Source organism: Corapipo altera, unplaced genomic scaffold, assembly GCF_003945725.1.
Source record: "Corapipo altera isolate COAL_440 unplaced genomic scaffold, ASM394572v1 2b, whole genome shotgun sequence".
In the NCBI taxonomy this organism is placed as follows: Eukaryota; Metazoa; Chordata; class Aves; order Passeriformes; family Pipridae; genus Corapipo; species Corapipo altera.
In genome coordinates, this window is record NW_020884874.1 from 35,612,575 (window position 1) to 35,637,029 (window position 24,455).

General features: G+C 36.5%; 1 protein-coding gene across 3 annotated transcripts in view; it reads right to left on the reverse strand.

Moving 5' to 3' along the window:
• Positions 1-2,016: 2,016 nt before the first annotated feature.
• The window catches only part of THBS2 (thrombospondin 2), a 34,263-nt gene continuing 11,824 nt past the window's right edge, over positions 2,017-24,455 (reverse strand). For all 3 annotated transcript variants that reach the window (XM_027634059.1, XM_027634058.1, XM_027634060.1), the window contains exons 8-22: positions 23,664-23,834; positions 22,673-22,849; positions 21,165-21,338; positions 20,594-20,721; positions 20,336-20,488; positions 19,057-19,275; positions 16,382-16,489; positions 14,419-14,578; positions 12,847-12,965; positions 11,999-12,233; positions 9,172-9,399; positions 8,491-8,762; positions 7,535-7,632; positions 5,202-5,341; positions 2,017-4,501 (exon numbers count right to left, since the gene is read on the reverse strand). In XM_027634059.1, the coding sequence (XP_027489860.1) occupies positions 4,494-4,501; positions 5,202-5,341; positions 7,535-7,632; positions 8,491-8,762; positions 9,172-9,399; positions 11,999-12,233; positions 12,847-12,965; positions 14,419-14,578; positions 16,382-16,489; positions 19,057-19,275; positions 20,336-20,488; positions 20,594-20,721; positions 21,165-21,338; positions 22,673-22,849; positions 23,664-23,834 (2,390 nt within the window). In that variant the 3' untranslated portion in view covers positions 2,017-4,493. The remainder of the gene's footprint in view (positions 4,502-5,201; positions 5,342-7,534; positions 7,633-8,490; positions 8,763-9,171; positions 9,400-11,998; positions 12,234-12,846; positions 12,966-14,418; positions 14,579-16,381; positions 16,490-19,056; positions 19,276-20,335; positions 20,489-20,593; positions 20,722-21,164; positions 21,339-22,672; positions 22,850-23,663; positions 23,835-24,455) is intronic.

Below are 24,455 nucleotides of genomic sequence, written 5' to 3' on the forward strand. Positions count from 1 at the left end.
GTGCCGTGTATAGTATATAATCAATCTCCAGAGTTCTCAATAGGTGGAGAAGTGGGATTAAATATCTGAGATATTTATATGAATAAAAATATTTGCAGTTATATGAGTGTAAAAAAGGTCACGCAGGCACAAAGGCAGAACCCACCCATTAACTGCTGGGGCTAAGAATGATGTCTCCCTTCTTGGAGTGCTAATGTATCATTTTTAATGATAAATATTTGACACCTTCCTCTTGTGAATTTGGTACTGGTAGATTTCAAGAAGAAGGATAATGGATTAGAAGAACCTTTGTTTTCATCAGCTCCAGGTTTCTTTTTCTTCGAAGTCTCCCTTCCTGATCTACAGGGGTGGTCCTCTCCACAATGGAAACAATGTGGTGCCAAGTTATTACATAGTTATATATTTTCTTCAAATGGCTTTAGAGAGCAGATGTTCTCATACAAACATTATAGCTCCTCCTCTATGGAAGTCTGCAGGACAAGCCGAACCCTGAATCTCATCCAGCTATCACTCAACTCCGTAGTAAAACTCCCAGTGAGCCAACCAAGATGAAGGTTTGGCCCACTATGATAGTCTGTTCAGCTCCTGCCCCCATTGTGTAGCTAGCAAGCAGCAGACACAGATGTCAGCATTCATGATGCTAATATTTGGGCTGCCTGATGTGTGAAATCACAGGTATAATACTTGGGTAGAATTTTTTCCTTCCTTTCTGGAAGAAATTATGGCAGATGCATTACTCTTATAATGGACAAATCCTTAAATGCTGTGAGTTCAGCTTAACTTTTCAGAAGTCAGTGATTTATCCAAAGTTTATCCAAAACATCCATATTTTAAAAATTGTCAAGAAGTCTCATCAGAACTTAACTTCCAGGGGATTTCAGGATTTCAGTATTTCCTGGTTTTATGGTTGGCCCAGAAACAGTAAGATACGTAAAACATATCAAAAGCATTTTAAAGGGGAAGAAATTTACCACTGACCTTTAGTAGATGGGAGCCTGATGCTCAGGCAAATGAAAAAAATTAAAAAAGTTTTGCCTAGTATCACTCATGAGTGAGTGGCAGAATCCACACCTGCTCTACTCATTTTCCCCTTGTGAGAAAAAACAGCCTCTCCTCAGAGATTTCAGACCTTCTTCTTCCATATCCATATCTCTCTGGTAACCAGAAGTGCAGACACCGCAAAATGTTTAAATATGTATTTTCCCCAGATTACGCAAATACACCTAAATATCTTCAAAAGACTTAAAAAAAAGTAGTTAGAAGAACTGACACAGGTCAGAGGATGCCACTGCTATAGCGAACCTGCTCATTCACAGCATATTTTTTTTGGTCCGTCCCTCCCTGTTTTTCTGAGAGACCCTGTACTAGTACTGAAATGCTGCTGTTATATTTCCACACATTTCCAGTCATTTTATGTCCCTGTGTTTAGTTTTGCGGGGTTTTCTTTGGTTGCCGTCAAGAAATATTTTCCCTTAGAATCATAACTAAGTGTCCATGCTCATAACTCTCTTGTAGATTCATATCAGTTTTAAAAAAGCTGTTGAGAAAGTGGATAACAAGTTCTTGATCGCTCTGTGAATAACGTTAATCATTGATGATCTTGCACTTCTTTACATGAATGAACATTTGTTTTGGTTTAAAGGATTCATAAAAAATTGTACTGAAGACTACATGGCTTTCTTGTATAATGTTCCAAGTACTCATAGAGGAACAAAAAGCCAAGGAAACCAAATAGCTGGGATATGTGTAAGGCCAAGAAAAGTTAGAACTTGTGTCCATACCCCAAAATTTGCATTTTGACATGCTGGGCATCCTTACTTTTCCTAATTGCATTCAAATTCCCCTCCCTGCAAGCAGTTTATACGTGTAGGAAAGATCTCTCGTGTTAAGAATTTTTTCTTATATTTTATTCTGTTTGGTTTATAATGACTCACTCATTCCTGAATATCTCCAGCTGGAAGGCAATCCCCATTCACACCAATGAATCCCAATGACTTAGATGGGACCCTCAGAAGCAGCAATCACAGAATGAGATATATTTGTTCAAACACATCGGCCAAGACAAATACAGAGAAGCAGGATCAATATTTCTCAGTAACAATGCTATAAATAAAATTTGTGATAGTTTGCCAGATAAAGACTTCATGGGGAATGATGTCTTGTCAGAGATACTGAGAAACCTGCTGCTTACAACTTAGAAGACACTGGTGATTTGTAACAAAGCAACAGATTTACTGGTTTGCTTGAAATGAACTGGCTTACAGAAAGGCAAGAAGCTTAAGTGAGGGCTTTGGAGAATGGTATATTTTCTTTAAAAAAACATTTTAACTATAAAAAAGGTAAAGAGATTTTGGTTTATAAAACCTTTTTACAGTTTATTTCCTATTATTAATTTCTTAATATATATATATATATAAAAAATGAGGATCTGGCTAAATGAATCAGGACGTTAATCGATAAAGTTCCGTCCATGTAAACAAATAAATAATTATTTACAATCTTTGGCAAAACAAAAGGAAATTTCATCACTCTCACTCTCTGACACACTCGCAAGGAAAAAAATGAAATAAAAAAAATCATAAATAATTTACACAGAATAGGAAAATTATGATACAGTCCAAATATTAACATCTTCATCCCCACACTGATGTCTCTCTCTGACAAAACAAAAACCCTACACAACTATTACTCATTACATTTAATGAAGTCACACTACCTTCTGCTTGGAACTTGGGGATGCCACTTGAAACACCAAAAGAAACTGAAATATTTAAAAACCTCATAAAGAAGATTTGGGGGAAAAAAAGCCCAACTCAATCAAAATCAAAAATAAAATTAAAAAAAATTTGATAATATGAATACTACAAAATGTGCAATAAAGCCAGCAACTGTTGATTCCTTTCTAATGAATGTAGCAACAAAATCTATTTCAAGGGAGAAAAAGTTGATTCAACATTTAGCTCACTGTGCCATAGAAGGCGGCAGAGGTACTGTATTCTTCCATTACTTAACTCATCTATGAATAAAATTACACCAGCGTGCATTTTTTTTTGTGAACAAAGCTCGTACAACTTAAACAAAACAAAACAAAAATGTTAAACATGTCTATACTACTGTATATCTGAGTAAATGTTGTATCTGTTTAGAATAAACACTGGTATCCCTTCAGTGTTATTTAAGAAGTTCTATATACAGCAGACATAGGTAACAATACAAAAATATTAAAATCAGGGTAACTGGATATATATTAAGGTTCCATTTGTAAATTCCTTATTATTCATTTAACTTTAAAGTATACATGACTATAAACCATGAAACTATACTTAAGTGTAGGCCATGCTTTGACAATATCTACATATTGTGATATGCTTTCAAAAATAGCTTTAAAATATCATTATTTGTGAATGTATTACTGGTGCATTATATGACATGCTTAAAATAAATTATCAGAGAAGGTAGCTCCATGTGATAATCATAATAAATACTAACAAAATATTTATAAATGGAACCTTAAATTCATGTTACCAAATTAAGTAATAGTGGCGTTGCCACCTTTTCAAAAACCCACATCAGGATTCAGGATGTCAAAGTGCTTTTTGCAGCAGAGGTGGAAAAGTGGTTCTGGTTCATTTTGCTCCACATAGTCATGGTATGTTCTTTATTACAAGGTAATGCAAAATATAATGAAAACAGAGCAAATGAAAGTAATTTTTTGAAAGTCAAACAATAGTGATAGCTTTGGATGTTTAAATGAATCACTCTTCCCTTTCACATGAGAGTTTCTAGTTCAATTCCATTTGGCCTGAATTAAGCCTCTACTTGAGAATGCTCTGAGTTACAAATTTGACAATTCTACCACCTGTAATTTTAATGGATGTTATCAAGAGCATCCTCATTGGTTAAACCCCTTTTTGAATCAAGAAATGTTTAAAATTGATTTTTACTGTAATATCCAAAGCAATTTTCACTGTTGGTGTGGCCCACCATTACTTTGCTAAAATTACACCCAGAGGCTTTGTGTTACTAAAGTCCAGTCCAGAGTAGAGCAAGGAAGTGTCAACCATATACCCAAAAAATTCAAACACATTTTTCCTCACTTAAACACAATGACTGATAATTATCACCCCCCCTCTTTTTCTCCATATATATAAATACATTAAGTAATTACATTTTTATATGTAAACGTCATTCTTTAAAAAAGACACATAAACAAACAAACAGGTTTTGCTAAGTTTTCACTCTACAAAAGTGTTCTAATGTATCAATCTGCTTTTGCTTCAGTGGTGGGTTGGACGTTCACGTTTAGGTTTCATTAGTCCTGGTTATGAGAAGGCACTTGGTTGGAGGGGTGGCTGAAGCACTCCTGGCAGCAGGGAGGTACCTGGTGAGAGGGCAGAAGGTACACAAACAGAAACTGGGAGTACAAGGATGTACTGAGGTGTCTAGGTTGCATAGCATCTACAGTACTTTGCTGGTAATGCAGCAACCATTGCTCAAGCATCTGAAAGAAATGGGAAAAAAGATATTAATTGTGGTTGGGCTTTTTTTTTTGGTTAGGAAGTCATTCACACAAGAACAGAGCTCCACTACGGTACGCTATAGAGATGCAGCACAATACTTTCTGTTCTGAATTTTCCTACAAATGGGAGGATGTTTATATAAAAATACATATATGTCTATATATATAGAAAGAGAGACACACACATGTATGTGCAGCTATGCATCTAAATGTATATAAAAATAATATATAAGAAAATCTGGGAAAGCATTTTCTGAATTCCAGAACATTTCAGACAAGGCACTAGAGACAGATGTGTTCATTAAAGATATCTGCTCTCTCCTTTATGTCTCTTGTAAAAGGGGTAATCCAGAAGTAGCGCTCTGCCTACAGAACACTCTGAAATAGAATACAGAGGACAGTGCATATGCAGAGAGAATTCTAAGCACTGTTCTCTCTCAGAGATTTTTACCTCATTTTTTCCATGTGGATAGTATTAAACATCTGGGTTTTACTATTCAAATTGAGTTTACTATAAGGGCAAGGGGTATTCATGCCATTTCAACAAATCAAGGTTTACGCCATGCTATGATATTACAGATTGCTTTCAGTAACTGGAGGATACTTTTCATTTCCACATTTTGTGTTTGCTCATCAAGTTATTAAAGGCTTCAGCATTTTTCAGACATTTTCTGTAACTAACCTCTGCATTCATACTTGAGGTCAGAGAAATAGACCATCTCTTGAGAGAAGACAAAAAGACCTAATCGTCCACCAGCAAAGGTTGTGTCATAGATCGGTCCAGAATCCACCATGACTTGTTTCCCTTCATACACTAAAACTCTGTAAAGAACATATTTTAAATTAGACAAGGAGGATAATGCAGTGTCTAGTGTAAGAGCTGGTAACAGTCCCTATGAACTGAAACAGAATTAATTTTAACAAAGCACCAGAAAACCCAACTTAATTGTAGAAATCACTTCTTATCTCTCTCTCACACCCACCTGGCTGGCAGCCATAACACATTTATCAGAAAGAGTGGGCTGTTCCAGAAGTAATTTTATGCACACCATCTGCAAAATATTTCCCAGTTCTTTATTTAGAACATTCGTGTCTCCTGGAATGAACTATGTCATGTACTAGAATTCACTGATAAGCCCCTGTCCCTGTGAACTCAGAGGTTAGCACATGGCCTTGTCACATCACTGAGCAAAGCTGTCTTTACAGCTGTGTGAATGCCTTATTTATTTATCTTTAGTGCAAGGGCCAACATCAGAAATTGGAAGAACCATTTAAAGTCAAACAAAAAATTAATTGGAGACATGCTGAATCTCAATTTCAGACATTTTAAGAGCTTAATGAAAGCTGGACGGATTTGGATACAAATAGCTAGACTAATAATAAACTGGAAAAGAAGGAGAATTTGATTTTTTTCCCCTCTCTCTCTCTTTTTCTTTTTAGCATTTCAGGCATCCTCCCTAGAGACAAAAGACCTCTAAAGACATCTCTTCACTTCCTTCTCTATCAGAGAGACTGCATTTCTTTGAACTTGGATTCTCCACTTTTCATGGGAGACCTTGAAACTGTCAAGGTTCTTAGGCTCTCAGCCTCTTGGCCAAATGAAGTTACTCTGTAGTTTGTTAATTAGAGCAGTCTCTGGAGGGAGGGATTATGATCCTGCTTCAGTCAACAGTACATTAGTTATACACAGCAAAATGCCTTCGCAAAAGGATGAAAACACTTGAGCGGTTTCTTATAACTCAGGGGTTAGGGACAGATTTCTGCTTAGGCAAAAATATATTCCCAGCACTTGCTCTGTCTTGAAGTGTTTTATTTCCTGTGAGGTGCACAAAGACAAGTATGAAACTGCTCCCTGAAATCAGTATTTTAAAGGACGGTAAAAAGAACAGTAAAAAGGAAGGATGGGTTTAATATACTTCTCAAAATATCAAGAACCCAAACAGTTTAATGGGAAGAGTTTAATATTCATCCCACCAAAAAAATTACATAGCTCTAATCATGTTCATATGAAATTGATATTTCTGTATAAATAAAATTGTTTCATGACCACATTAGGAAAATAATTCATTTATTTTCTATAACAACACCCTGAAGTTAAATGAAGGAATTTAATGCCCTGGACCACAGAATTTGTCGTGCTAGATTAATCTAATGAGATACCAATGAAATCATGCTTTGTCTGACACTACATAGATCCTGCAAAGGAAGTTACAGGTAACAGTAACATGAATCAAGTTTCCTTTTGACCTGTATCAGTCAATGCTTTGCACTGCAAGAATTTGATGCATAAAGAAGCTCTTTCCAGTAAACAGGTAGCAGTCTATCCAAATTTGTCTACACTTTGTCTTTCACAGACAAATGAAAAACCCCTGCTCATAAGCACAAAGAAACCTTTAGAAGTAAGGTCTGACTCTGTCCCACGAAAAATGTTCTTTACAGTTCCAGTAGTTAGTAGAAGATAAAACTGACATGGACAGTTAATGCTTAATCTTAGCAACATCAGATAAACAGCTGGGCTCTAAAGAAAGTCATATGCCATAGTTCCTTGTTGTGTGCATTACAGATGTGCTCATGGCCACTTCTGCAGTGTCTTGTATAAGACACTACAGGAGACAGGATGCCGAAGTAGACAGGCTGTTGGTCGTCTTCCCTGTGGCGATGCTAATGTTTCTAATTAATTTCATTCACTGAAATTCCAGAGGCTGGAGAGCAATCTCATGTTCTAATCTTGCTTTGAGTTTTGCTGGGGAATTTTTGGTATCTTTACAGAAAAGCTATTGAGAAAGCTTTTTAACTTAAGAGTATTTAGCTGATGTAAATATTTAACAATCCAGACTAAATTAAACAGACATGAAAAGTAAAATAACTTATTCTGAAGACAACAAAATGTCCCCCAAACTGTCACAAGTATCACAATTATCAGAACTAACAAAGAAACTGATAACATAGTTTTTATATCAACAGAGACAAAAGTTTTGTTACTAGAAAATATAGAGATGCAGAAATATTTCTTACTTTATTAGTCCTGTTTTAGGCCTATGAATCAAATGCCACCTGTAAGCCGTATAATCTTTCCAGCCAATGTTCTTGGGATCATGCCACAAAGTACGCACCTACAGTAGGAATAAAAATGCCTTAGTAGAAACAGACCATGTTCCACTAGCTGTACAGCCACTATATTAACTGTACATGAAGCCAAAGCTTATTTTTTGCAGAGCATGAAACTGAAAACAGAGTTTAGTATTTGACACTATGATCAGAAGACTTCTTTTTAGAGTCAGAGTAATGGAAAGTTCTGTCTTAAACTGGTGGTCATTTACTCATCTGCAGTTCCATAGCTAAGAGTCACTGAAGACCACTACAGCATTGAACCTGACTTCCCTTATGAAGTCCTTCAGGTTTGCAAATACACACCCATGCTGACAGACTTGATTCTATTTTTTCTATCTGTACAAGTGTCTTCAATGAGGGAGAGGGACTGCAGCTTGCACAGATGTTACTGCCTGTGACTCACATTCAGTCATGGTCCACGATCAATTCCTATCCATATGTGAGTCCCCACTAATTTCATTTCCAAATGGCAAAAGTTCCTTCCACGGCTGGACATTATTTGGAACAGCAGCAGTTTTTCTCTCTAATTTTTTTTCTCCTTTTCTGTCATTGGTTACTGTACTCTAAACCATGTATAAGTCAAACAAGCTGGAACACCAAAGAAGCAAGTGCCAATACAGAAGTAACAAAGGATTTGTGGATAACTGAGACCTCTCACTCCTTTCCTTTTGATCATCTCATCTTCCTTATGTACATGCAGTATTCTTTGTTATTATTGACACTACTAATATGGGAATTGAAGAAAAGCTGATAAACATCTGCAAAAAATTGAGGTCTGAAAGGAAATTCTTTTTGAGACAGCTCCCTTATTTTTCAAATATTAGTCATGCACTGTTGGCCTGAGGTTTTAAATCTCTCACCTGTCCAGGGGTGTTTCCTGTGTGCCAGAGAGCATTTCGTAAGTGTTCACCAGTACCAGTTGTTGAATTCACTACTTTGAGTGACACACCAGAATAGCCATAAGCCCTGGTGGGTTTGTCCTCCCAGTAGGTCTGAGTGACTTGCTTCCACATCAGAACATAAAACCGACTGCTGGACTGGTAACCAAACACAAAGCCAGCATAGTCATCATCGCGGTCTGTGTTAACATAGAATGTCCCACTGAAGTCAACAGAGCTGAACTCATCGTAGCCTGGGAGAGTACAAAAGAGACAAACCATTGAGTTACAATCCTGTATCCAGTTCTCCACATCCAAGAGTCCCAGCTACATCTTGAATTTTGGCAGGAGCGGTAAACAGCCTTTCTCAGTTTCTTTACCTATAGAAGAAGAGGTAATTACACTTGCCCACCTATCACAGGGAGACTTCTGGAGAGAAATAATTTTTTCAGCTGTGTATATTATGAATGTTACAGTCAGTGATGAGATGAGTGGACAACAAACGCAAACAGCATTGAGCTGTTTTTACTTAGGGCATATGCACTGTCCTTGTGCTTAGTCCAAAGTTTGCAAAAAGTGCATTTATCTATCTTTTTTTCCCTTTCCTTATCACAGGATCACTTGTTACTTTTCCAAAGATGATGACTGACATCTGATACTCACCTACAGCTATTCCAGGATCAGAGTTTGCGGTCTGCACCAGTTCCTTCCCTTGGTGGCGAATAACCCAGTTGGGATCAATCTGAGCTGTTCCCTTGGGGTCCAGGGGGACCATCTGGAACTTTCTGAAATCAGTTTCACTGATGGCATTGTTTTCAGGGCATACATCATAAATATCTGGAACATTGTCATTGTCAAAGTCATCTTTGCAAATATCACCTCTGCCATCACCTGTAAGCAATGTGAATAAGCAAATGCAACTTTTAGCAATTTATCCAGACTAGTTTGTACACCACTTTGGAATTAGGGTGGGAAAAGTTGGATATTTGCTATGTCAATATAGGTCACTAATTTCTGCATTGCATTTTCAGTTTGATTTGTCCTGGATGTGGATACAAAACCACATTTTAATATATGCTGTGCAAATTAATTCAAACAATAGCATTAAAATCTTTATCTTTCCACACATTACTACATCTTTATATATTGTTGATCATATTAAATTTTTTTCAGACTCTTTTATCACTGTCTCAAGATTCTTTCTGCAACAAACTATCTAAGGTGCTTCAGATTGCAAAAGTGTCACCTTTATTTCAGAAGAAAGTGAGGAGAATGTTGCAGTAAAATATGTATAGAGGTTTGGTTGCTCTTTCACTCATAGGTAAAACAATTTGACTTATAAAAAATACAGTGTTTCAGAAAAATGTATGAGAAAAGAACGCAGCACTATATCCAATAGGACTAACCTCGGAGGAATGAAAAAATTAAGTTTTGTTACATGAATTGCAACAAGTTTTTTAGAGAACCAAAAAATACATCCATACAGCTAATCTACAGTTGTGCTTCTGTTCAACGTTTTTACTACACTCAATATCTTAAAAAACCTACTAATTATTTCCTTTCTTAATTTACCTGTACTATTGATGGAAACCAGATGTCACTTGCCTCAAACAGCAGGCAGTGAAAGGAGGCATCTATAAAAAAATATCTCATTGCCAATGCCACTGTTATTGCAAGGCATACAAAAGTACAAAGACTAGAAAATAAGGCAGAAAAACTTGGCTAGACAAGTATGGAAACAAATTCGCAAATGGCTCCAACTTTTACAACAGAAACCACTGGATATTGCACTGGGTAGTAATGTAAAAGTGGTACTGTCAGCTAATTCTGTTTCTATCCTCATGTAGCTGAGCATGTAGCTGAGCTCTAAGAACATGGGAATTAACAAAATGGGAAATAGCAATGATGGAGCTCATTCCATATTGGCCTACTAGTAGATGCTTCACAGAAAAACGGAAAGCTCCATTACCGTGACTAACTAACACAGCATTACCCAAGTATGGAGCTTTCAAAGAGAAAGCAGAATGAGTTTCAGGCAAGAGCCAAAAAGAAAAGAGCAGTTAGAGACAGCTGAAGCATCTAATATCTCAAAGACTTTCTGCAGTTCAGATACATGATAAAATGGTCCCATTTTTCACCCTGGATATCTGCCATGGAGAACTCCAAATCCTGACCAGCTGTGTGCTCCTCCACCTGTTTGTCTTAGTACTTATTGGAGAAAAGGGAATGAATTTCCTATCTTGTTTCCTTTGCCAAATCACAGAGATAATTCACAGAAGAATCTAATTATTCACTGAAAGTCCAGCTGATGTTCATTTGGTAGTGAGCTGCTGCTGACAACATTGATTCCCTGTCAAGGAAAGTTATAAAGTGTTTGTTTACCCAGTCACATTGAACAGCTCTCTCCACAGTCTCATCTTCATATGCTACAGCTCACATCTTCAAGAGCGTGGGAGTAATTTTTGGCTTTACTTACCCCTTTTCCAAGACTTGTTGGACCTGCCACTAATGACAGTGATGAGCTGGCAAAACCAATTAAATATATGTTTTTTGTGAATTGTTAATCCATACATAAATGTAGTCTTCCTTACAAGATCCAGGTGACAGATGACTGTAACAAACTATCTCAGCTTGGGGTCACCTTTATTCTGGATTTATGAAATAAAGGGGCTATTCCAGAGTCTGGCAAGTACGAAGATATTCCAGATATATATTACAGGACTGAAAGGTTAAATAATTTAAGAACTACTACTGACTACCAATGAGAAACTACCTACTGCCAGCAGCTGTCTTACCAGGAAATCAGTCAGGGCTCAGTATTTTATCTTTCTAAATGTATGTAAAACTGTATTGTGCAGATACTAAATTCTGCTTTCACTTTCAACAGCATAACCATGGAATTACTCTAGCTGTATAACTTCGAAGAGAAATTGCTCACTTGTATTTATTGCAAGGGCCATTACTCATAAACATATTTTGTAGTTTTCAAAGGATAATAACTATTTTCTAAATTAAATTCATGAAAGTGAAACTGTCACTGTTTCATTATTTAAATAATGCCAAGCATAGAGAAGGACTGTTTGAGAGTAACCAGCAACACTTTACCACAGAACTGGAAAAAAGAACAATTATGTATCCATTTTTTTAACACTGACACATCCATCCATAAAGTAACTTAAAGCAACCTATGCGGGAAATTTGAGAAAAGCTGCTCAGGAGTCTTTTTTACAAAAATAGTTAAAAATTAACATGACTTTGTTAAAGGTGTTCTTCTATAATTTGTGCATATTTGATCTCCTGTCAAAGACGATTCCTAACGCCCTAACCCTGGACCAAGCTGGCCAGTTCAGTTCCACTGAAGTCTGTGGTGTCTAAAATAGCAAAAGCAGCTCAGTTTGATCTGAAGTCTTTATCTTCACCAGATATTAATATTCCAAGATCAAAATTGGATACTAAGAACTAAATGAAATTCATATGATCTTGTTCTTACCATCTGAGTCCTCCTGCTCAGGGTTGTATCTGAGGCGACAGTTGTCCCTGTCATCTGGGACACCATCATTGTCATCATCAGGATCACAGGCATCACCTTTACCATCTTGATCATGGTCAGCCTGGTTAGCATTGGGGATGTAAGGGCAGTTATCCTGGTTGTTCTGGTGACCATCTTCATCTATGTCCTCATTATTGTCACACTGGTCACCAACAAGGTCATTGTCTGCATCAGTCTACCCCAAAAAAATTGTAAAGAGTAATTTTGTTATTTTTATTAAACACAGAACTACAGCCTGATACTTAACTGCTCAACACTTCTCTTCAAGGACTTCCGTAGACAAGTGATACCACAATGACAACCATGCCTAAAGCACGAACATAATTTCAAACTAGGGTGGCTACTTAATTCTTCTAGACAAGACAAGATCTGGTCCCCAAGATATTTCCAGGGCAGGGCTTTGACAGTTTTCACTGTTGCCATTCTAGAGATGACAGGGTGGTGTCAGTATGGGCAGCACATTTTCTGATTGCTTCTGTGTATGTGATGTTACTTATCTGCACATGGACCAAAACACTCAGGCATGACAAATGCAGCCCTGAAGCTGTACTCACTTGCCATAGGGGAAGAAAACAGTTCACCGAAGTGTTGCAGATGGAATGAAGGTATCATCACCCTACTTCCCTTTCATCTGATACTAAGAGATCTCACAGCCTGAGATGTGAAAGTGAGCAACATAGATCCACCTCTTCAGCTGTCCAGTAAACAAGGACTGATAGCAATTCCTGTGCTCTTTTCTCTGCCCTTTTTCTGACGTTACCATTAAGGAAACTGTTTTCATCATTTACCTGGTCTGGATTATGCATCAATGGACAATTATCACACTGATCACCAACTCCGTCACCATCTGTATCACTCTGGTCTGTGTTATAGACATAAGGACAATTATCTCGTTCATTAAAAATGTCTATGAGGAAAAAAAAAAACCAACAAAAAATTGAAGAAATCAGAATTATGTAACATCCAACATAGACAGCCATAAACTATAGGACTCATCAGTAAAGAAGTAAGGCTCTTAAGGGGTTCATAGGCTTTCTGATTCCTACATCATTACTACAACGCGAAACAGTTAGGACATATTATAAAGAAAAATTATGGTATTAACTCCATTTTTATTGCTATGATAAAGTCTTCTATATGTATTTTTCTAATGAATTTTCCTAGAGTAAGGGCTCATTATGTCTTAAGAATTTACTCCTTTTTTAAAGAATGACAGACAAAAATTTTAAATAATTTGTTTTGGGTTTTTTGCCCATACTCTAAGAAATGGCATAGAATGCATAGCTATATCAGGTTTGAATTTCTGAAGTTTTGTATAGTAACAACTGTATTAACGTTCAGCTGTCTCAGCATTAAATAATTTAATTTTACCAGAACATGTTCATCATTTATTGCATAGCATGCCAAAGTTTCAAAAGAAACTGCTCTTCCTCTGGAAACTTTATTAAAAAACCAACGCTCTCCTTCAGAATTATAGTAAGATTAAAAGAAATGAACACATAATGGTATATCTGTCTGGAAAAGATACAAGGACCCTTTCCTATTTTATATGGTCCCTGGATATTTGTGTAACCTTTCAGCCAATAACAATATGATTACATTTTTCTTCAAATGCAGAACTACCATCAATACTATTATGACCCTGATGATCAGAAGAAGAAAATGTTCAGAAGCTGAAGTCAGATAAGCATCCAAAAGTTTAAAACATTACTGAAGGAAACTCAAAACTAGATTTCTTCAACTTTTAGTATTTATGGATTCTCATACACTTTAAATGCTGCAGGGATATGATTTTTGAGAGATATTTAAATGTTTTTCTCCCTTTTTAATTCTCATCAAATTAGGGTCATATAGGTATGAAAAGGTAGATGAAATAAATACCTTTAATAATATTTTAAGACATACAAAACATGTGTATTTGGATTCCTGTGAGCTTTGCATACATTCATAGAAAAGTTGATTACTTTCCTATGGATATTGTCTTAAGCACATGAATGTTCTGATGTTCTTATCCCTCCCTCAAAGGAAAATGAAAAGTCAACAGAAGTGTTATATTAGACCCTGATTACTTTGAAACACAGACAAATGAAAGATTTTTTTTATTTTTTTTTTAAGACTACACTGATAAAAGACTTGCTGTGATTTATTCTTCAACAATATCCTTTATAGTCATTTAGGGACTATATGGGCAAATATACTACACAGGACAGATGAACCTCAGTCTTCTCTTTTTTACCCCGCGTTTTTGAACTGCTAGACACAATTTTATTCCATGTATAAAAGCAGGTAGTCAATCTTACTGGACATAAAGCAAAGTGCACTTTTGGAACAGTATTCAATTCTCAAAACTGAAAGCATACCATCTCCGTCAATATCCACAGCACATGAGTCACCCTCCCCATTATTATCTGTGTCAATCTGAGCGGGGTTGTGCACATAGGGGCAGTTATCACAACGGTCACCAACTTCATCCTTGTCATAATCAAACTGACGAGGGTTGAACAGAAGAGGGCAATTGTCCTAGTAAAAAGAAAGAAGATTCCCCAATATAAATCACAACTCATGAGAGAATATGATGAAGTGGTAACTCTCCTGTTCATCTTCAACAGAGGTCAAGAGTCAGAATATTAACCCATTATTTTTTCAATGGACAAGCTGTACCTACACTGAAGATCTTGGTGGTAACAGAATGGCATGTGGACAGCCTGGCTCACTGTCTGGTTTTGTGGTTTTGCACAAAGCATGTTAATTGTGCTCCATATCTCACAAGGAGAGCAACAGGGATTTTAAACTGGATCTGTACTCAGATACTTAAATAAAGGTGCATCACTGGTACATGTCTTTAAAAAAAAAAAATCAGAATATGTTGCAACATCAGGCCAAATTTAGCTGCATTTTATAATTTTTGGAACACAAAAAAAGACAACTAGAACTGTTATTCTGACTTTTTTTGGAACAAAGTAGTGTCAGTATTTTCAATTTCATATCACATATTTTGATTTTTCCATTTAAACAAGCATTGACTTTTTTGTTGGTTGTGTTCTTCTGCACATGATAATAAAGTTTTAAAAGCTTTATAAAAATTAAAATTAAATACTCTCATTTACCAAAAATATTTTTTCCCTGAGACCATTCCTTTTAATGGACTTGTGAAAATTTCCTATCAGTTTAGTCTATAATTTCAAACTCTGTCAGAAGAAGAATGCTTATGTTTCACAAATCCCCAAATTACAGATGCTCTTTTGCACAGGCACAAGAAACTATTCAGCGTGAAAAGCAAAGAACAAAATCAAATCAAAGCAGTGGGAATGAGGGCTACATCAGCATCATTGAATTTGAGAGAGGTCATAAAGAATAAGTCTTTAAATTACTTTTTCTCTGCTAACACAAAAAAAAATTACTAGAAAATATTTTTTTTTAGCACAATATTTAAAATTCCCCAGGAATACATTTTATATAATCAATGACAAGATATAGAGGCAAATCAAAATTTTATACTGCTCACAAAAGAAGTTCTGGCTACAATTTTAAAAAAATACATACTTTATCATATCACTTTATCAAATTATTCTTTGGATTTTTTTTTCTAATATTCCAAATAGAGAACCCATGAGCATAACTCTAAGCCAGCTTTAACCATCTGAAACTCTAGAGCATCTAGGTTCCTTCTGAAGGGAACAAAGAGGAACAGTAAAATTCTAAAACCAATTCACTCATCCTCACTGAGAGGATGAGTCATTTTCACTCAGAAAAGTCGGAGTGAAGCCCACTCTGGAAGCGCCTCTGTCTTTTTTCTGGATATACAAGAACAACAGTTTTAGATTTACTGGCTATCTTTTAGGCTCTGCAGGTAATTGAATTTTAGTCTTCTGAGAAAATCTGAAGAAAAGTATGAACCAGGCTAGGTATTTTCCTCCCGTCATTTCCCCTTGATGCTGGCTGTGTTTATTTTTATTCATCATAACATGTTTCTAACACATCTCATATATAACACTTACCAGCTTTTCAAATACAATAGATCTGTCATTCTCCCATTACAACATAAAAAATCCAATGCCACTTTCCATTAAACTGTTTTCATGTACATAACTGAACTCAAATCTGATACAGAAAACATAATTCATCCCCAGGTTCCCCAGGCTGCTTTGCTCTGCACAGTGCTCCTCTCCTTTGACTGAACACAGATTTACTCTGCACTACATATCTTTCAGTGCAGAATAACTCAGCTGAAGCTCTGAACAGTAAAGTTCACATCTATTGTAATGGTTTTCCTTAAAACCAGATGTTTAGGCCAAATGTATTACAGATAGACACACATCTTACTTTGTCATCTTCAACACCATCATTGTCGTCATCCTCATCACAGGCATCTCCTTTACCATCTTTATCAAAGTCTTCTTGGCCAGAGTTAGGTAGAAGGGGGCAGTTATCCTAGCCAAAATAAATAATCAATACATTATGTTTACATTATGTCAGAATAACTTGCCTGGGCAGAAGAGTAGATATGGTACACCAGAGACTATAAAACAAAAGCAATCAGTCACAAACACTTTTTAAAGTGCCTGTTTGTTTGCTGCCAGAGATAGTAGTTCATTTGCTGTTTTCATATTGTAAAGTAATTGATAAGCATCTGCAAATCATTCTATTTCTCAGGTCCTATTAAAATGATGTTTCCAGTAAATTTTAGAAGAAACTAACACAGAACATACACACCACATGCACAGACATGCACTCTTACATCAACTTTTTATAGATAATTCCTGAAATATGCTTGAAGATTACATAAAAAATGTGCAGGTTTGGTTGCCAGAAAAATAAAGATAAAAGCCAGGAGAAGGTCTTCAGAAATAGCTGTTCATATGGAAAGTTACTGGAATGGAGTAGTACACAGCAATGAAGGGGAACACTGTAAGAAAGAGTTTTGAAAAAAGTGTCTTTATACTGTTCTGCGAAACAGTAACTTTGCACTCCCATGGCTTTGAAACCAAAATCTCTTTATTTTTATCAGTTTTGTAAAGAATGACTATTTTAAATGAGCAAGTCTTATGATATACTGAAAAAACTAAGTAAAATAGCTTGCTCAACTTTTAAAATGCATTTCTTTTTAAAATAATGAAATCAGTTAAAATGGATTGCAATTCTACCACTTGCTATGAGTAAATACACTTAGAAAACCACATCATTTTTCTCATTTTTACTCACATTCCAGATATACCTCAGCCCAAAACTGAATCTGCCAATAAATTGCAGAAATGTCTTCTTTGTAACACATACTCTAAAAGATTAATATTATAAGAAGATTGCTAGTCCTGTTTTCAATCTCGGTGGTTCTAACAGAATAGATAATTTAAGAAAAAGAGAACTGGAAAATCTGTGATAATTACCAAACCCCCAAAATTTTTACCAAATATCTGTGAACAGTCTTAACTGTCCAGCTCAACACTGCTTACCAGTGATAAAAAAAAAAATCTGAAATTATGAAACAAATTAATCAAGATGGTAAGTTAATTTTCAATCATCATCAGCTCAAGGAAAAAAGCTTTTTTAAAATCAAAGTACTCAACTAGGATATTTATACATCTTTATATTTAAGGATATATAAGAACCTGAAAAATGTGGTATTTTTGGGGAGGTTGGAGGCGTCCCCTTAAATGAGGTACTTGTGTCTATGAGATCAACACACATAATATAGAAAACATGAGTCAATATTTGGAAACAGGGTTTTTTCTGAATGGGTTCAGCATGTTGGATTTAATAAAAGCTAATCCTTTGTGTCACATCATGGGTCAACATGTTGCAGATTCTGATGACAGGAACCAAAAAAAAAGGATGTATGAACTGCAATAGCCAAATTGGCTGAATCCACAATAAACAGACACCAGCTACAGTGCGGAAGATCAACATTTTGGGCTCAAATTTCCATCCATACCTGAAACTCTTCGGCTGATAAAGTCCAGATTCACATCTTCAAGTGGATTATATGAGTAACGTATTCTCTCAAAGAGTCCAATTTCAAACTTTCCTAGTCTCTTGCTCTGTATTTGTTTTAACCACCGTAGTGGGCTAGAACACATTCATTTTTGCATTCCTTTCCTCATTTTTAAAGCAAAAGTTATTGTGCTAGAACTTTGTGAGGGTTTAGAGATAGATCGCTTTAACATGGAGAAAGAGGAACCAAGGAACGTACCACAATGGGCATGCATTGCTAAACCTACATGCCACCATTTTTAGGCTCCCTGCTGCTTATTTTCTCCTTGGTGTAGTAATATTTCATTTTTCACTACAGTTGCACAGCTGCAAAAGATCTAGGTGCAGAGCCAGTGGTGGCAGGCAGGTCATTCTCTAGGGGAGGGTGAGAGTTGAGACTTCACATCTCTGAAGGGTGAAAGAGGCTGAATCTCCCATCCTCTCCCCCTGAGATTTTGCAATAGGGGGAACTCTTCTGTCCAATTATTCATCTGCATTCCTCTCTTACAGTCCTATTGTCAAAAATTATCTCACGCTTTGAATCCAGTCTTCACAGAGTGTGGTATGCTTAACTCTTTAAAAGGAAGGGGCAGTTCAAGAAAGGATTTCGAAGTGTAGCCCTTACGTGGCTGTGTCTTGTTAAAAGCCTTGCAGGTGAGATTTCACAACAACCTGGGGTCCAGAGATTCCTGTTTGGTGTTCACTAGCTGTGTGCTCCATGCCCATGCTTTAGGCAACTCCTGCTCAGTGTGCTAACTCTATTCACAAGCATCCCAGTCTTCCGCGTTTTCTGAGTAGGAAGAAATCCAAAGCAGAGGACTCCTGATTTAATTTTGAGAATCCCTTACTAGATCTCACTGGATTAAGTGAATACACATTTCACAGCATCTCCTAGAAAATGAACATGCTGTAACAGTCAAAAGTCAACAAAAGCAACCACCGACTTCATGAATTAAAAGCATTACTCACAATTGTTTAGGACAAAGAAAATATTGTTATCACATGGCATTTTATCAACCTTTTTCACTTACCTTCACACAGTGGTATGTTGCATTAGCAGCACAGACCAAGTTATTATTAGGCCAGCCATCCAAATCCGAATCCTCACCACAGATGCGTCCATCACCAGCATAACCTGTCCTACATTCACATTTGTACATTGGATCACTGAAATGGCCCAGATAGATGCACTCGGCAGACTTATGGCAGCTGTGTGTCTTGTCCTTGCATGGATTCTCAGGTTCACAGACCTATAAAAGATAGAGCATATTCAATGAAGTTTGATATTCACAGCCAGCTGTGTGTGCCTCACCTTTGTCAAAATCAAGTCAGTTATTTAGAGGCCTGAAGACAGCAATTTTGTTTTAATTGCGATTAGTAAATCATACTGCTCTGTCAGTTCACAACTCCAGCAAATGTGTACAATGAAAATAATTTAAAAAAAAACCACAGGAAAATGTGGACATTATTAAAAAAGCAATTAAAGTGATTAACACTTTCCGAACTCTATCTGCCTTCTTCCAGATGTCGTTAATCCCCAGAAATGAACTGTGACAGAAAGTAGACAGTTCTCATCTCTTTCCTTTAGTGTTCTGTCTAACAGTATGCAAGGGCTTTTATTTTCTTAAATCAAAGAGACCCTAAGGAATTCTCATATTCACCTCCAGTAAGTTTTTGTTACCTCTTTCCTATCACTTTGCTTATTTTCTTGGCAGTATCTGTGAATCTTACACAGATGTTTCACATGTAGACTTCATACGTTGAGTGAACCACAGACTGATTCAACAGTAACAAAGAGAAGGTATCCCATCATATCCATTTTAATGTTTTTGTTTCGTCTGTCTAACTGCAGTCTTCAATGTCACTTCCTCTTCTTACTGTCTTTCACCACTGACAGGCTTTGGCCCAATGGAATTGAGGGAGTGAGAATGTCAGACATATATGTCTGATGACATCGACATTAACGGTGGTACAGTTATGAAGACAATCCTAATTCTTTAGTTTCCAATCTCCAGAATAGGTATACACACCCCAGTGAAAGAAGTGCAAAGGAGGGAAATGTTTGCTCCTGGAATTTTAAACTCATTTGGTGAAACTGTGCAGATGTCTAGAGAAAACAAAATCCTTAAAAAGTCCAACCCCAAATTCAGTGTTTTGTTACTCAAATCAAAAATACTCTGGAACAGCAGTTATCTATCTCAGGTTCTTTTTGTCTGGTATTCAAGTTTATCATATGCTGTCATTAACAGATATATTCAGTTGAGAATTACTCAGTTTCAAAGCCATTAAATTCTCTTCAACATCACTTACTTGCTTCTCCGTCTTGGCAACTTCCAGCCCTACTCCATAAGGTTGACTTCCTTTATAGCGTGGAGGACATGGCAAGCAGTGGAAACCTGGATTTGTGTTAACACAGCGATGGACCTGATTCACTTTAAAGCAGACATCTGACACAGCTATACACTGCAGGTAAGGAAAGAAAGAGAAAAACAATTAGATGTCTGTGTAATTCCTAGATAATGAAAATGTCATGGTGATTTCCTAATGTTAATGGAAACAAGTCCATACCTCATCAAGATCCTCACAGACAGTACCATTGCCAAGGTATCCTGCTGGGCATGGCCCACATGACCAAGACCCATCTGGGTAACTGCTGCATTCTGCTCCAGGAAAACAAGGATTTGACAAACACCCATCTGGCAAAGACACACAAAAGTGTAAATTAAGTAAGGAGCATAAAATGCATTTAAAACTTAATTTAAGAAACAGATATTCTCTGTTCACTAGCTTAAATGACACCTGATGCAACAGACTCTTACAAAAACCCTTAGAAATAGGGTTATTAAGTGCATTTAATATACTATTGATTTAATATGAAAAGACTACAGATTGCTACATCCAGCTGAATACACTAGAGCATATTGAATTCCTATTGTAGAAATGAACACTTGCTCAAGAAAAGTCAGTATTAAGAATATATATAAAATTCCACTAAACAGCACCCAAAATAGTTAAATGTCCTGTACTGAAACAAAGGTATAATTAGTGGATTTCTGTAGTGTCAATTCATAATTGCCTGTTATAAAAATAACAGCATCAATAACTATTCAGACTGAATAACGAATGACTAAATACCAACCAATTGGGCAATCCTTCTTATTGCACATATCATGTTGCTTGGTATCTCCCACACATGGCTTTCCTCCATACTGTGGCTCTGGACTGTTACAGAGGCGAGACCTCTCCCGAATTCCTCCTCCACAGGTAACAGTGCAGGCAGACCACGGAGACCAAGGACCCCACTGGCCATTCACTAAGAGATGCAGAAGAGAAGAGCATCACAGGCAATATAGCGGGGACAACATTTGGTGCCAATGACAACAACCCTTTCTTCAGATCCCTGGAGAAATTCGAGACAGTTTCTCACTATGTACATAGAAAGATGCTGGCAGAGTTTTGCACTGAGATAGCAATACTTCAGAAACAAACAAACAAATGAAAAATACCCAACTGCTTTATAGGCATTTTTTGGCCAATAAATAAAGACAGCATGCCATGCCAACTGGCATGGTGTATTTCTATTTAAGTTGATCAGAACCAGTATGATGCCTTCAAAGCTCCCTGCTAAGTTTTCACTTTGTACAGAAAGCAAGGTGTGACCACAGGATAAAAGTTCTGCCAAGTCAAATATGAGATCTATGGGTTTTTTTTACAGCAACAGTAGGGTTTATGCTCAGTAAGGTTGCAACTATTATTCTTGTTTTGTAATACATTCATCAGTGTATCTTCAATAGTACTTCTTGATTCAGTATAAATAATTAATTTCAATGATGCTTCTGCATGCTTTATATTGGTAAAAATCTACTGATCCTGTTGTCATCAATTCTGAATTTTCTTGAAATACAAACATCTTTGAATCAAATTGTTTGTGCTTGGTACTGATAAAAACCAAAAACATAAGGACAATAGTGTGCGTCCTTAACTAAATAAACTTTCACTAACTTCACATGCATAGATAGATCAAAAAATAGATGAAGTGTTTTTAGCTATTCAAATACTATTGGGTTTGAAGCCTGACATCAGTTTCAAGCTCATATCCTGTTCGTAGAAAGGAAAGGCTGAAGAAAGGAAGGACTGAAGGTAGATATACAAAGAGAAAAAAGTGAGGAAAAATGACATGAAAGAAAAGCGAAAATTAGTGGAATGAATGGTCTCTAAAAAGGTTTAAAAGTGTGGATGAGTAAGAAAGAATTATAATAACAACTGAATGTGGTGACTACGTGTAAAATATGTATGCATACTTTCAAAGAAGCCTGACTATTGGGGGACTGTGTCTGTTCTTAACAAGTACAGTGACAGCTTCCTTTTAGATAGAAAGTGGGGGTTTTTTGGATATGCAGAGATAAATTGCTAAAATGAAAATTTCTCAAACTCTTACTATTTAAAGCCAAAGTATAGCTTGGAACATTTACAAAATCTCTGACTGCATTGCTGTCTTCATTTTCAAAGCACCCTTTTGTACTATTTAACTCATAAGCCAAAATTAAATTTTCTGTTACAGAAAATCACTGTAATTTAGATCTGAATAAAGAAGAAATTCAGCTGGAATATTATTGTATCATTTTTGATTCAAGACCACAGACATACCTGGACATGGCACCTTCTCACACTTCTCTGTTTCACGCCCATTTCCTACACAGTTTTTCCCACCCATCTGGGGAATAGGAGAATTGCAGAGGCGGATGCGGGTGATATTTCCTACTCCACAAGTAACTGAACAGGAAGACCAGGGAGACCAGTGACTCCAGCCACCATCTTGACGTACTGTCAGAGAAAAGTGCAAAACTCAAGGAAATAGCCCATTTGCAGCTCTAGTAAAAACTCACTTGTGAAGTTAACCTTCTAATGAGCCTCTCACTACATCTGATGTATGTCCAATCCCTTTCCCATCACTGTCATTTACAAAGCCCAGCATGCCAGCTCAGGCATTCAAGTAAAGCTTTCTTAGGAATTTCAGTGACCAACATATGACTAAAATTGATGTTAGATATTTAACATAAAAAATAACTCATTTCAGTGAAACAAACACTTGTTTAAAATGTACATTTGGACATCTAGCATCTTCAGCTGTTAGATACTGTCATGGGTACTATATTAGCCTCAATATAGCAGGTACCTGCAATAGCATTAACTACACTTCTGGAGTATGATCCCTCTAAGTGCCTTAAATATAAAAGCAGTTTGATATTTTGCAAAAGTCTTCCATGATTATTGCATTCCTAAACACAACTAAACTAATGGAATGGGCCAATAACCATGAATGAATGGTAGATCTAAATGTGGCCCCGTATATCATGATTTTTGTTTCTAAACTAAATTCGAACAAGAGACTCCAGTTCATAATGCTGAAGAAAGGATCACTCACTATCTTTTTGTTTAACAGAACTGAGCCCAAAATGAACATACCCATTAAATTGCCAGGAAAAGGCATGATTATATGAAAGGGGGAAGATGATGGAATCTAAACATAGCTACTTTAACTATGCATATATGAATGTTTAAGTACATACTGTCCTGTCTAAGTTTGGTTTTGCTTGTCCAAAAAAACTTTTAAAAAGAGAGAAATTTTATTACTTACTTCGATGGTCACATTTCTTAAAGCTGCACATCCTTGTCTGGATGTGCGGACCTGTACATGCACTCCTGGTGACATCACATGACCTTCCTCGCATCTGAGTCCCAGAGCCACAGGTAACCGAGCACTTTGTCCAATCTGACCACGGTGACCAGCCTTCCTCACTGTCATCAGCTGCAGAGCAAAAGGTAAGAAAAAGTGTTTAGTTTCAAAAGTTGCTCTATTATCCTATTCAGAAGATTTTCACTTCTCTTTTTTTGTAGAATATGGACTTCATCATTTAGATCTCTCCATTTCCACTTTTGCTTTCCCAGGCTGCCACTGAAGTTAGGGAATTATGATTTAATATAATGAGAGGTTAGTTCAGATAAGAATCCTGAATCCTTATGAACTTGCGTGCAGTGTGTTTGCACAAGGTACTGATCTCTAGAGGAAGAATATTTTATCTCTAGAATGGACTGAGCCAAAGACTCAAGTCCCAGCTGCCTTTGACTTCAGAAGATAGGTCAGTATGATCAGATGTGGCCCCACCTTTGAACACTAGATAACAGTGAACATGATTAAGAGCTCATTGTAAGAATATGCCTGATGCTCTGAATGGGGAAAAAATCTTCCAAGTATATTACAATGCATTTTTATTTAGAACTTCTGAGTAACCATTTTCTTCTGTAACAGACCTGTCTGGCACAAAGTGAAACATAATGAACCCACACTGAAGTCAATTAATTAGTGAAGTTCTTAAAACTACTGTCAGTCCAAAGTCTAATTCATGGTCTGTGATGCTGTCACAAATGT